Genomic DNA, 13558 nt, shown 5'->3' with positions numbered 1-13558 from the left:
CATTTGACCCAGTAATCTCATTACTGGGTATATTCCCAAAGGAAAATAAATTAGTCTTGTAAAAAGATGTAAATTTGTATGTTCATCACAGCGGTATTCCCAATAGCAAATGTATGGAATCAAACTAGGTGTTCATCAACAGTGCATTGAATAAAGAAAATGTAGTATATATATATATCATGGAATACTATGCAGCCATAAAAAGAACAAAATTGTGTCCTGTGCAGCAACATGGATGCAGCTGGAGGACTTTATTCTAAGCAAATTAGCTCAGGAACAGAAAGCCAAATACCACACATTCTCAGTTATAAGTGGGAGCTCAGCAATGAGTGCACATGGACATAAAAATGGGAACAACAGAGATTGGGTCCTACCAGGAGCGGAGGGAGAGGGAAAAAGGTCTGAAAAGCTACCCTTTGGGTACACCCTACCTGAGTGACAGAGTTATTCATACCCCAAACCTCAATATCACACAATATACCCATGTAACAAATCTGCACATGCACTCCCTGAATCTAAAATAAAGGTTGAAATTATTTTAAAATGTTCAAATTACAAAGGACTTTGTAAAATTATGATGTACCATTGTTCATTTGCAAGAATTCAGGTAACATTAGGGATTTAAAAAATATTTTGTTTTTATTTGTTCTTTGCTTGTAAACCTTGTGTATTGCATATTGTGGACACAATGTCTTTTCCAGCTATTTGCTTTAGGAACAAAAGTTAGAGTTACAATGAACATCAAAGCCTGTCTTGTCTAGTCCCTTACCTTAAAGATGAGGAAATGAGCTGAGGGAAAAGAAGAAACTTGTCCAAGATCACCCAATGATCGAGTGACGAAGGTGATAGGGACAGCACTAAGGCTTGGTATTCTGAGCCTCATTCTGTTTTCCACTCTTGCCCACTCTCTGTGTCCTCCTTTCCTATCTAGCCTTCTATAAAAAGTTTGCAGTTCTGCTGCAAAGTCTACCTAAGGACATCCAGAGGAGACATCACCTTTCATCAGACTGTGTTCTTTAGCACCGTCCTGCGTGTTCTTCCCCAGTCTTGTTGTATCCCATTTTTGACTGTAAGTAGTGCTTCTGCCTGTGCTGTTCTATCCAATTAGTTTCTTCTATTTCGATTGAGTGACAGTGAAAACAAACAAACCAAAAATTTGTTTATCCAAATTTGGAACTTTTAAACCTTGATTAAAGGCATTGATTTTCTGGGGCTATAGAAGTAAGACACATATTTTAAAATATTTTTAACTGATTAAAAAAAATCAAACCCATGTATTTAACCAGGGTGACTGTTTAACAAGTACCAGTCAGATAGGTCTTCAGTAATGCCACAAGGATAACAATCTCATAAGTCAGTCCCCGATGTCGTGTGCTACTGAGCTCATATAATTGGATATGGTATCACCTATTATCAGGCTTTAGAAAGTCACACAAAGAAACAGCACTACAGAACCCTAAGGTGGGATGTACAGGGAAAGCCAGGATATTAAAACAAAGCATTGACTCTGACATTTATCCCACGGTTGGGAAAAACCTTCAGTTTCCAGGGCCTTAATTTTTTCCTCTACAAAACAGCAAAAATAGAAGCAATAAGTTGCTTATTCATCCTTGAATACACATGTTCAGGACTTTCCAAAAAATTTTGGGATCTATTTTGGGTGTCTAGTAACCTCCTTGGGCAAATCCAAGAAGCCCTATACACACTTCTCCAAAGCATGTCTGTGCAAGGGGCCTTATACCTGTGATGAATGTTTGCTTGCTGGATGCAGTAGGCTATGCTCTGGTGTGGGGTCATCCCTGGTCCCTGTGTTTAAGTTCTACATTACAAGACTAGATGCTGAGAAGGAAGAGGGAACGCTAGGGATTGAGATGGAGCCTTAAGAGGAAAAGTCAAGCCCCAGGGACCAACAGTACTGGGGAACAATAAGTTAAAGATTTCTTAGACTATAGTAATATTTTCAAAGAGACTTCTTCCACCAATCCCTTCTGTCTGAGCCTACCACAGCTTTGGAATAGCTCTTATGCCAGTGTCTTAGGATAAATAACTTTTGCTGAAAGAAACCGGAGGAGTTTTGGAGACCAAGATTTAGTAGAAAAATGCCTGATTTTTAATTTCCGAGGTCTTGTAACTGCTAGTAAACTTGCCTAATTTAGAGATGGAATAAGAGGGTTTCAAAGACTTGAAACACGATTAACTTCATCTAAGTGAGTTGCTATGGAGAATTAATGAATTAGGTGGCTGCAGGCTCCTCAGCCAATGTGTCTTCCAGATTTCCTATGAGATCCCCTATCTGGTCATAGATGATGGTGATTTCTCTTTGAGTACTGAATCCCTGTAAGGTGTTAGGCACTCCATTCTTACCAAGTTTATTTTGTTACCTGGTAGAACTTGGCTCATAAAGAAGAAAATGGTGAAGAGGAGGACAGGAATCCTCATGGCTGAAGAAAGAAGAAAGTTTGGCTTCATTTCCAGGAGGCAGAGAAAACTTCCGTCTGTGGTTCTCTAGCACCAGTGGAATGTCTCTGTTTGGATAATAAGAGCCTTTCTGTACCTCATTAGGGATATTCATAGATAGAGGTGTTCTATGCCTGCAAAATTGCTTTTATGGGAGGACTGAGAGTCCTTTTTTTATTGGACAGCCAGTTCATTAGAATGATGTGGGTGCACAGTTTTGGCCAGAAAACCTTGTTAAATGGGAACATAAGCTACAAACATTTTGGCAAAAGATGAAAGTTTATGAACAAACAACCATTTGTATTGTTACAATAAATTAGACTGTGTTAAGAAACCAGTTGCTTTTGTTAATTTTGTTAGTGAACACTTCCCAGACTTTACTAGCACTGCTAAGAATTAATCACCCCACTTGCTCCTGGTCTGAAACCCCAAAGTGCTTTGTTGATGTTACAGTGCTTACTGCCTTATATGTTAGATTAGTGAATGTATATTTGCCTCTTCCACTACTGTATGAGCTTCTTGCTTGCTAGGACAAGGCTATATTCCTCAGAGCAGAGGAGGGAGTTGAATCATGCGGCCATTTATTCTCAAATCCTCTTCACCAAGTGGAACAAAACAGAACAGCGAAAGACCACTGCACATGGAAGCAGGAGGTCTGGATTTGGGTTCTAGATCTCTAGATCTATTACTAACTGGAGGTATGGATATAGTCAGGAAAATTGTCTTCCTTGGGTGCTTCCTTGATAGCACCTATAAAGGTTGAGATCTGTTGGATCTAGATCAAGGGATTCTCAATCATTACTATGCATAAAATCACCTGGGAGAGTTGCTTTGCAATACAGATGCTTAGTTCCATCTCATGATATTTTTACTGTTTTTTAAAATTGATCTAGTATTTTTCATTAAATAATGTAAACTTTCTTAGTCTACATCTAATAAAACTCCCACCGGCATACAAATACATTGAATGATATTAGCAGCAGAATCTTTAAAGAAAGTAACCATATACAACTATTAAACCATTTTTTTCATTACTTATTATTTCATGCTGTTTGTCACTATTGTCATGATAATCAGCATCACCCTACATTGCTGAACACCCATTATGAACCATATGGCATAAACATTTTTCCTACTCGTAAGGAGCATACTTTCTCTATATGCATATGAAATTAATGTCTGAACAAAGTGGCTTAAACAAGGCAGAAGTTTATTTCTTTCTCACTTAAATCTATAGTTACACGTATCATGGCTGGTACAGATGCTTGCCAAATTCATTAGGGACGCAGGCCCCTTCCAGCTGTCTGCTCTGCTGCATTTTAGAAGAGGCTCCAGTTTGGCTGCTAAATGCCCACCTATCATTTTTTAATTCCAGGCACCAGGAAAGAAAATAGCCAAGAGAGAAAAACAAGGGAACATCTACCCCTCCTTTTAAACTTTTTAACCAACCCCCTCTTTTTTTTTTTTAACCCAATTTGTTGAGCTATGATTACATTTAAAAAGCTGTACATGTTTAAGGTACGCATCTCAGTGAGCCTGGGGATAAGTATACATCATGAACACCACTACCCTTAAGATTATAGACATATCCTTCACCTCCCAAAGTCCCCCCCATTATTATTATTATTATTATTGGTAAGAAATTTTGGTAAGAACACAAAATCCACCCTTTTAGCAAATTTTAAGTATGCAATACAGTATTCTTAGCTATAAGCACTATGCTGTAAATGAGACCTCCAGAACTTACTTATATGGTATATCTGAAACTTTGTGCTCTAACCACATCTACCCATTTCCCCTGCGCCACGGCCCCGGGCAACCACCATTCTACTCTCTGCTTTTGTGAGTTTGTCTATTTTAGATTTCAAATGCAAGTGAAATCATATAGTAATTGTCATTCTGTGGCTGGCCTATTTCATATAATGTAATGCCCTCGAAGTCACCCATGTTGTCACAAATGACAGGGTTTCATTATTATGTAACACTGAATAATATTCCAATGCATATATGTATTACCCATTTATCCTGATACTCTCCCTCTACCTGCCTTCCAACAGGCCCCAGTGTGTGTTGTTCCCCTCTCAGTATCCATGTGTTCTCATTGTTCTGCTTCCACTCGTAAGTGAGAACATGCAGTGTTTGGTTTTCTGTTCCCGGGTTAGTTTGCTGAGGATAATGGCTTCCAGCTCCATCTATGTCCCTGCAAAGGACATGATCTCATTCCCTTTTATGGCTGCATAGTATTTCATGGTGTATATGTACCACATTTTTTTAATCCAGTCTATCATTGATGGACATTTGGGTTGATTCCATGTCTTTGCTATTGTGACTAGTGCTGCAATGAACATGTGTGTTCATGTATCTTTATAACAGAATGATTTATATTCCTTTGGGTATATACACAGTAATGAGATTGCTGGATCAAGTGGTATTTCTGGTTCTAGGTCTTTGAGGAATCACCATACTGTTTTCCACAATGGTTGAACTAATTTACATTCCACCAACAGTGTAAAAGTGTTCCTATATCTCAACAGCCTCATCAGCAGGTAGTTTTATTTAAAAATTTTTTGAGAAACCTTCATACTATTATCCAAAATGGCCATAGTAGTTTGTATTTCCACCACGAATATACAAGGGTTATCTTTTATCCACATCCTCACTAATACTTGCTATTCATCTTTTCGATAACAGCTATTGTAAGAGGTGTCAGGTGACATTTCATGGTGGTTTTTATTTGCATCCCCCTGACAATTAGAGATGGTAAGAATTTTGTCATATATTTGTTGGCCATTTGTATCTCTTCTTCTGGGAAATGTCTATTCAGATCTTTGCCTATTTAAAAAAAAAATCAACTTTTATTTTAGATTCAGTGAATGCATGTGCAGGGTTCTACATTGGCACATTGTGTGATGCTGAGGCTTGGAGTATGAATGATCTTATAACCCAGGTAGAAAACATAGTATTTCATGGTGTATATGTTTTTCAGGTCTTGGTCCCCACCTTCCCTTCCCCTTCTAGTAGTCCCCAGTATCCGTTGTTCCCATCTTTACATCCATGTGTAATCAGTGCTTTGTTCTTACTTATAACTAAGAACATATAGTATTTGGTTTTTTCTTCCTGCATTATTTTAGAATAATGGCCTCTAGCTGCATCCATGTTGGTGCAAAGGACATAATTTTTTAATGGTTGCATAGTATTCCATGGTGTACATATACTATATTTTCTCTATCCAATAATAGAGAAAATATTCATGTCTTTGCTATTGCAAATAATGCTATAATAAATATATGAGTGCACATGTCTTTATGGTAGAACAATTTATTTTCTTTTGGATACAAGGGTCAGTCCCCATGGCTGCTGTCAAGGGCTGGCATTGAGTGCCTGCAGCTTTTCCAGGCTCAGGGTGAAAGCTGTCAGTGGATCTATCATTCTGGGGTCTGGAGGATGGTGGCCATCTTCTCAGAGCTCCACTAGGCAGTGCCCCAGTGGGGACTCTGTGGGGGCTCCTACCCCATATTCTCCCTCTGCACTGCTGTAGTAGATATTTGCCATGTGGTCTCCACCCCAGCAGGCTTCTACTGGACATACAGGCTTTTCCATACATCTTTTGAAATCCAGGTGAAGGCTTCTGATATGGTTTGGCTCTGTGTCCCCGCCCAAATCTCACCTCAAATTGTACTCCCACAATTCCTACATGTTGTGGGGGGACCCAGTGGGAAATAATTGAATCATGGGGGCAGTTTCTCCCATATCGTTCTCGTGGTCGTGAATAAGTCTTAGTTCTGATGGTTTGATGAGGCGAAACCAGTTTTGCTTGGCTGTCATTCTCTCACTTGCCTGCTGTGATGGAAGACATGCCTTTCGCCTTCTGCCTCCCCCCAGCCATGTGGAACTGTAAGTCCAAATAAACTTCTTTCTTTTGTAAATTGCCCAGTCTTGGGTATGTGTTTATCAGCAGCACACTCCTGTACTTTGTGCAACTGCAGGTTTAACATCCCATGGAAATTGCCAAGGCTTAAGGCTTGCACCCTCAAAGCAGTGACCCAAACTGTGTCTGGGGCCTTTTTAGCCAGGCTGGAGCTGGAGTGGTTGGGAGGTAGAATGCTGTGAGCACTGTCCTGCGCTTGCCCGGGGTGGTGCAGCCCAAGCCCAGCCCACAAAACCAGTCTTCCCTTATAGGCCTCCAGGCCTTTGAAGGGAGGGGCTGCCACCAGCCAGGGTCTCTGAAATGCCTTTCAGGCCCTTTCTTCATTGTCTTCTATTAGCATCTGCTTTCCTTTTAGTTATGCAAATGCCTTCAGCCTGCTTGAATTTCAGAGGATACCAACGGCCTTACAAGTACCATATGACCCCTAACACTTCATGACTTCATTTCTGCAATATATTTTATTTTTTTACTTCATCATGAACATTGAAACTTTTTATATCTATTCACTTTCCATTTGTTTTCAAGTCCAGTTTATTTCCAAATAATTTTAGAATATAGAGTCTCCATAAGACTCTAGTTTGTCTGGTTTCTTGCTGTACCCCATGACTGCGAATGCTTTCTAGTACATATAATACACTCAAAAGTACTTATGAGGCCAGACGCGGTGGCCCACGCCTGTAATCCCAGCACTTTGGGAGGCCGAGGTGGGTGGATCACGAGGTCAGGAGATCAAGACCACCCTGGCTAACACGGGTGAAACCCCGTTTCTACTAAAAAAACATACAAAAAAATAGCCGGACGTGGTGTCGGGCGCCTGTAGTCCCCGCTACTCGGGAGGCTGAGGCAGGAGAATGGCGTGAACTCGGGAAGCGGATCTTGCAGAGAGCGGAGATCACACCACTGCGCTCTGGCCTGGACGACAGAGCAAGACTCCATCTCAAAAAAAAAAAAAAAAAAAAAAGTACTTATGAATGAAAAAAGGATTTTTCCTTCAAAATAGCCTTAACTCTTTGGTTTCCAACTTTATGTGGGGTTTTTAGTAGTTGTCTCAAAAATCCAATCAAATTGAACCGGGTGTGTCTCCAGAATGCAGTTTCGATTAGGTTCAGTATCTGTGCAATCAGGGCATGTCTCTTGGAATGTAGTGCTGATTAGGTTTATTAATTGTTTTTTCCTGTATAAGGGGAAGCCAATCAGAGGATGCGTTTTCCCAGAGAAGGAGCATCAGAAGAGTTTAAGACCTTGGGGAAAGAGAGTCTTGCTGCTTGCTTGTGGGACTTGCCTTGGAAGGTAGATAAGTTCACAGCATCCTCCAACTTTTTATTTTTGGTGAGTTCTCCGAGCACTGAGATGTGAACTGGCCTCATTCCCTTACAATGATACTGTTACCAGTAGAAGAGATTGGAGTTACTGGCAGCATATCTGCATGGGTCCATAAGCAACTTCAGTCCTTACCTCCTCAGAAGAAAGAATTCGACTGAGGGGCATACAGCGGAAAAAGAGACTAAGTTTCAGAGCAGGAGTGGAAGTGTATTTAAAAAGGCTTTAGAACAGAAAGGAAAGGAAAATTCTCCTGGAAGAGACACAAGTGGATGCCTGAAGGTCCAAGAGAGAAAAGAGAAGGGCCTTTAACCTTGATCCTGGGATGGGCTTGCCTCTTTCCCATGATTCTTCCTTTAGGGAGAGTTTCCGGCATGCACAGTGCTTTCCTTACCCTTTGGAATTGGCATGCACGGTGTGTTTAGGGAGTTATATGCGTGTCCGTCTGAGGCTTTCTTTCCTTTTCCAGTGGAGTGTGTGCCCGGAAGATTATACTTTGCCATTTTTGTCTCTGAACATGCATGCCCAAGAAGTTGCTTCTTCGTGGGGTCTGCATTTAATTAACGTTTTTGATGTTAACAGGTGTAGACCACCAGGAAATGGCCTGTCTCTGGTGCTGCCTAATTGTCATTGTTAGAGAGGCAAAGTGATCACTAACAGGCCATCACCTGACATTTCTAGTGCGTAGGGGAAGAGCCCTCTCCTGCGCTGCTCCTGCTCTTCTACCTGTAACAAGACAAGCCTTGAATAGCATCAGACATGTGTCCCATCAAGGCAGCATCTCATTAGTAAATTTTACTGTGTGAATTGTTACTTCACATTCTCATATTCTGTGTTCACTAATTGTGTGCCTTTTCCATTTTTATTTTGACCATATCTCATTATTTTAACTGCCTTCTCCAAGATTCTAGATCTGCATTAACCAATAGAGTAACTACTAGTCACATGTGGCCATAAACTGTAAATTAATTATAATTAAATAACTAAATGGCATATCCTTAGTAGTAACAGCCAAATTCGTGGCCAAACTAGAAATTCTGTAACTACATATGTGTGGTAGTTACTGCATTGGACAATGTAGATATAGAACATTTCTTTCATCACAGAAAATCATGTTGGGCATGTTGGCTGCCACTTATTTTTATTTTTATTTTTTATTTCTTTGAGACAGAGTTTTGCTCATGTTGCCCAGGCTGGAGTGCAATGGTGTGATCTCAGCTCACCGCAACCTCTGCCTCCCAGGTTCAAGCGATTCTCCTGCCTAAGCCTCCCTAGTAGCTGGGATTACAGGCATGTGCCACCACGCCCAGCTATTTTTTTTTTTCATTTTTAGTAGAGATGGGGTTTCTCCATGTTGGTCAGGCTGGTCTCAAACTCCTGACCTCAGGTGATCCGCCTGCCTCTGCCTCCCAAAGTGCTGGGATTACAGGTATGAGCCACTGCCCCCGGCCTTATTTTTAAATTCTATTTGTGTGGTTTATAGTTAAATTATATTCTGCTTCTCTATATTCATTTCCTTTCACAGATTTTCTCAGGCAATTTTAAAATTTCATTCATTTACCTTCTTGAGGAAAGTACTTAGATCATTTTTAAAAAATTATGTACAGCAAATAATTTTCCCACAGATATTGTTTTAGCTTTATTGTGTTGGTACTTTTACATACTATATTCAGGTATTATTATTTTTCATAACTTACTTTAAAAACTGTGCCAAGTTTATTTAAAAGAGATTTCTCCCTTGATTTTCAGAGGTCAGATTGGGTCTTCCATTGTTGTTATTTTAGTTTAATTTTATTTTATTATATGTAAATATGTTGCATATTCCTTTTTTAAAAATGTGAGATTTTTTCTCTCTCTTGTTACACAAACTTTGTATGCAGTGTTCATTATGCACTTTAAAAATAAATATTTTGTTTCAGGGCATGGTGCTTTCACACATGCAACCTTAGAATAATTTTAAATTCCATTCCACTTTCACCATTCCTGAACTGCTTTGAATATATTGGATGTTGGAAGCCATGAGAGGTTTTGACTTGCAATCCAGTCAAGATAATAGGATTTTCCATTTATAGTGTAATCTGATATATATTTGTTTTGGTTTCATACTTTTAAAAAATCTATTCTCTTTTACTCTGTGGTGATCTTTGCTTTTCTATTTGTGCATTGCTAGAATGTCAGCTGCTGTTTCTCTAGCACCTGAGATGTTACTCAACACTGTATAGCGCTGGTGTTGAGAATTGAGAGAATCTACTAAATAATAGCACTTTTTGAGACCGCAGTTCTGAATTAAAAGGAAGGGAAAGGACAGGCAAAAGAATATAGACATCAGCTATTTTTACTGAAGATCTATTGGAGAACATGGTTTTGGTGTCCAGGAACTTGAGACCTAATACTGCATTCCTAATACTTCACTAAGGTGGGCCTAAATAGCCCTGAAAGGGCTAGGAAGTCACAAGTCAGCCTCTTAATTGTTATGGGTGTCCTTAAAATATTAAGGTAATATTGAGGATGCAGAATGGCTCCTTCCTCATGACTTTTTAAGAGATCTGGGCCGGGCGCTGTGGCTCACGCCTGTAATCCCAGCACTTTGAGAGGCTGAGGTGGGTGGATCACCTGAGGTCAGGAGTTCCAGACCAGCCTGACCAAAATGGAGAAACCCCGTCTCGACTGAAAATACAAAATTAGCCAAGTGTGGTGGCGCATGCCTGTCATCCCAGCTACTTGGAAGGCTGAGGCAGGAGAATAGCTTGAACCTGGGAGGTGGAGGTTGCAGTGAGTTGAGATTTCACCATTGCACTCCAGCCTGGGCAACAAGAGCGAAACTCTGTCAAAAAACAAAAAAGAGAGAGAGAGAGAGAGAGAGAGAGATCTGGAGGGAGATACTAAGCTGTGCAGGCTCTCATCTTGAAGTCACCAAATACGTAAGTTGTTATTCCTGCTCTGGTGAGAAGTTTGTCAATACATTTTTTCCATGAATTAATGAAAATTTTGGACCCATAACATAAGTTTTTAAAAATTTATCCTAAAGATTGCTTGTGTATGTGTGTGTTTTGAAATATATTTAATCTCTATATCTTGAAATAGTTTTTATAGATTCCACACAAGAGTTCTTTAGGAAATAAGTGTGCTTTAATTTTCTTATAATAGTTGTCCTTTTTTGTCCCTGGCACAGTCTGTATATGACCATTTAAATTACTTTTAGTTCATGTTTGGGTTATAATCACACACAAATATTCTCTAAAGTCCAAATCTTATTTTGATATTCGAGGAAGAGTTTACATGGTAATAATATTAAGGGTTACAGCTGGTTTCACTGAAGCTTTGTAGGCATTCTCTAATACCTTATTTTTTTGAAGGAATATCTGTTCTGCTTGAATTACAGACTACATAATACATGTACTGTCAGGTACATTCATGGAAGGGACAGGCAGATGGAGTCATATGTTACTGGAGTCTTGATGAACAGATGTAGGAAATAGTCCAAGGAATAAGAAAAAAGTTGATATCGAAAAGTGCTTGTTGAAGTCTGTAAATGTGCATTAAAATGTGGCAGTAAAAATAGACACAGTGAAGTTTGGGAACTGGGGTCTAAATCCTGGAGTCCCCAGAATCATAGAGAACCTTGGTTAGGGGAGTAATTTTGTAAAAAAGCAAGAAGAGGCAGTGACAAGGCAGAATATAATTAAAAGTATTGCTGTGTCATTTTCTAGTTTTGTAATTTTGTCATATTTTTCAAACTCTGTTGATCGTTTATTAAACTGGTAAATAAACTATAATCAGCAGGGTTATTATAAGGGTTAAATAAGGAAATTTATGTATATCTGTAAGCACAATGTCACAATTAATACAAAGTTACCCTTTTTATTTTTCCTGGACTTCATGTACAAATGGGTCAGTTAATTTTTTGTTTATGACACATAATTATCATTTGTACATAACATATATTTAATTATTTTTATATTTTTAGCAGGGAAATAATACATGCATGTTTTCCCCCATCTCAAACACATGCATTCATATAAACATATCCATCTATATACCTACATATCTATGTATGAATATACACATGGACATCAGTATTTCTCAGCAAATATGTATCATGATAATCAGAGATATTGCAACTAACAAAGACTAATATAAACCATGATTGCAAGAATTTTAGATACCACCTTAGTAAAATATCAGATTGAGCTGCTACATTTCTCTCAGCCCTAAGTCATTTTGTATTTTCTGAGCATCTTAGAGGATTGTGACTGTATACACAGGACAGAAACACCATGACCCAGGGTACTGCTGCGAATTTCTGATGCAGGGGATTTTAAGGGCTAGATCAGCAGGATGGGAGTGTTGACCCTCCAAGTGAAATAAATTCCTGAATTGATTATCCCCATCCTAAAACAGATTTTTTTTTTTTTTTTTTGGATACAGAGTCTCGCTCTGTCGCCCTGGCTGGAGTGCAGTGTTAGGATCTTGGCTCACTGTAATTGCCTCCTGGGTTCAAGCGATTCTCCTGCTTCAGCCTCCTGAGTAGCTGGGATTACAGGCAAGCACCACCATGCCCAGCTAATTTGTGTATTTTTAGTACAAATGGGGTTTCACTGTTTTGGCCAGGCTGGTCTCGAACTCCTGACCTCAGGTGATCCACCTGTCTTGGCCTCCCAAAGTGCTGGGATTACAGGTGAGAGCAACCGCACTTGACCCTAAAACAGATTCTTTCTTGATTGATTTCCGAGTTCCAAGGGGAAATACAAAAGTCGAAATTGAGAGAAAGTAAAAGTGGAGTGAGGCTTCAGAAGGCTGTGATTGGTGTTGGAGAAACATTGCTAGGGCATAAAGCTGGGATAATAAAATCTGAGAAATCCCACAGTGTTTATCTGCAAGTGGAAATCATATTCCACATGTGGGCGGAGTCAGGGATCCCTGTGTTTTAAAATCAGTGAGGGAATTGAATATCTGGACTTGTGTCAATTAACATACAAAACTCAGTGCTTTTGATGTTCTCGTTCACAAGATATCTGTGTTCCTTCTTTGTCAGAAACCATAGTCATAGGCTTCCTAATTTTGACCATGGGAAAAGAGGAGAGGCCTCTGTGTGTTTGTGTCTGTTGGTCAGGCTGTGGTGCAGGTGGTGTCACACTTCAGTGAAGGTCTGGCTTTTCATCACAGGTTGGTCTGAAAATTGTGTACAAGGCTGGTGTCTCACGTGTTCTTTCTCCAACCTCAGCTTTTCTTAGTGCCTGAAGTGTCTGCAAGTGGAAATCCAGAAGAAGACAGAGAGAGACTGAGTTCTTGACAATGCATTCACTAGTGAGTGGGGGATGCCTCTCTCTGCTGAAATGACACCCATATTGCTGGCAAATGGGCAGGTTTCTCCAGTTTGCATGGGTGTTTCATTTTTATTCTTTTTTTTTGTTTGTTTTTATGATGCAAAATCCATCCAGCCTGGGTGTTCCAAATGCAATCAGGAGACTTTCAGGTATCTGGTCTCCAATTAAGTTTTCTCAGGACTCTAGGTTGGGTATCATGTGTCAAAGATTCCTAAGTTATCAATATAATTTCTAATATTACACTACTTTATTCCAGCCCCATTCAGGCTATTTACAAAAAAAGACATGAGAGGTCTCATTTATGTATTTCTTTCTCTTCTATCCATCCTATAACCTCATAGGGAAATAATTGACCCATTAACTGTACCGTTGGCTGAAATAGACTTAGGATTGTGATGAATGCAGGCAATAGAGATGGGTGAAGAGCAGAAGATCACAGCCCAATAATGAGGCTGATGTTCTAGCAGCTGAGTTCAATAAATCCCGTGTGATAGGCCTTGGGCAAGAGCTGCACAGAGTTGAGGAA

General features: G+C 39.6%; 2 protein-coding genes across 6 annotated transcripts in view; one reads left to right on the top strand and one right to left on the bottom strand.

The window, feature by feature from the left end:
• The window catches only part of DEFB108B (defensin beta 108B), an 875574-nt gene that overhangs the window by 1987 nt on the left and 860029 nt on the right, over positions 1–13558 (bottom strand). The window contains exon 1 of one of the 2 annotated variants that reach the window (XM_065518763.1): positions 2382–2439. The exons of the other annotated variant lie outside the window; for it this stretch is intronic. Within the exon in view, the coding sequence (XP_065374835.1) occupies positions 2382–2439 (58 nt within the window). Of the gene's footprint in view, positions 1–2381; positions 2440–13558 lie in introns of those variants that run through there. 2 annotated transcript variants of the gene reach the window in all.
• The window catches only part of ZNF705D (zinc finger protein 705D), a 65708-nt gene that overhangs the window by 7001 nt on the left and 45149 nt on the right, over positions 1–13558 (top strand). The window contains exon 1 of one of the 4 annotated variants that reach the window (XM_073999944.1): positions 12938–13012. The exons of the other annotated variants lie outside the window; for them this stretch is intronic. Within the exon in view, the coding sequence (XP_073856045.1) occupies positions 13001–13012 (12 nt within the window). The 5' untranslated portion in view covers positions 12938–13000. Of the gene's footprint in view, positions 1–12937; positions 13013–13558 lie in introns of those variants that run through there. 4 annotated transcript variants of the gene reach the window in all.

The sequence above is a fragment of the Macaca fascicularis genome, chromosome 8, assembly GCF_037993035.2.
Source record: "Macaca fascicularis isolate 582-1 chromosome 8, T2T-MFA8v1.1".
Lineage (NCBI taxonomy): Eukaryota > Metazoa > Chordata > Mammalia > Primates > Cercopithecidae > Macaca > Macaca fascicularis.
The sequence above is the reverse complement of the archived record's forward strand: the minus strand, read 5'-3'. Positions and strand labels throughout refer to the sequence as shown.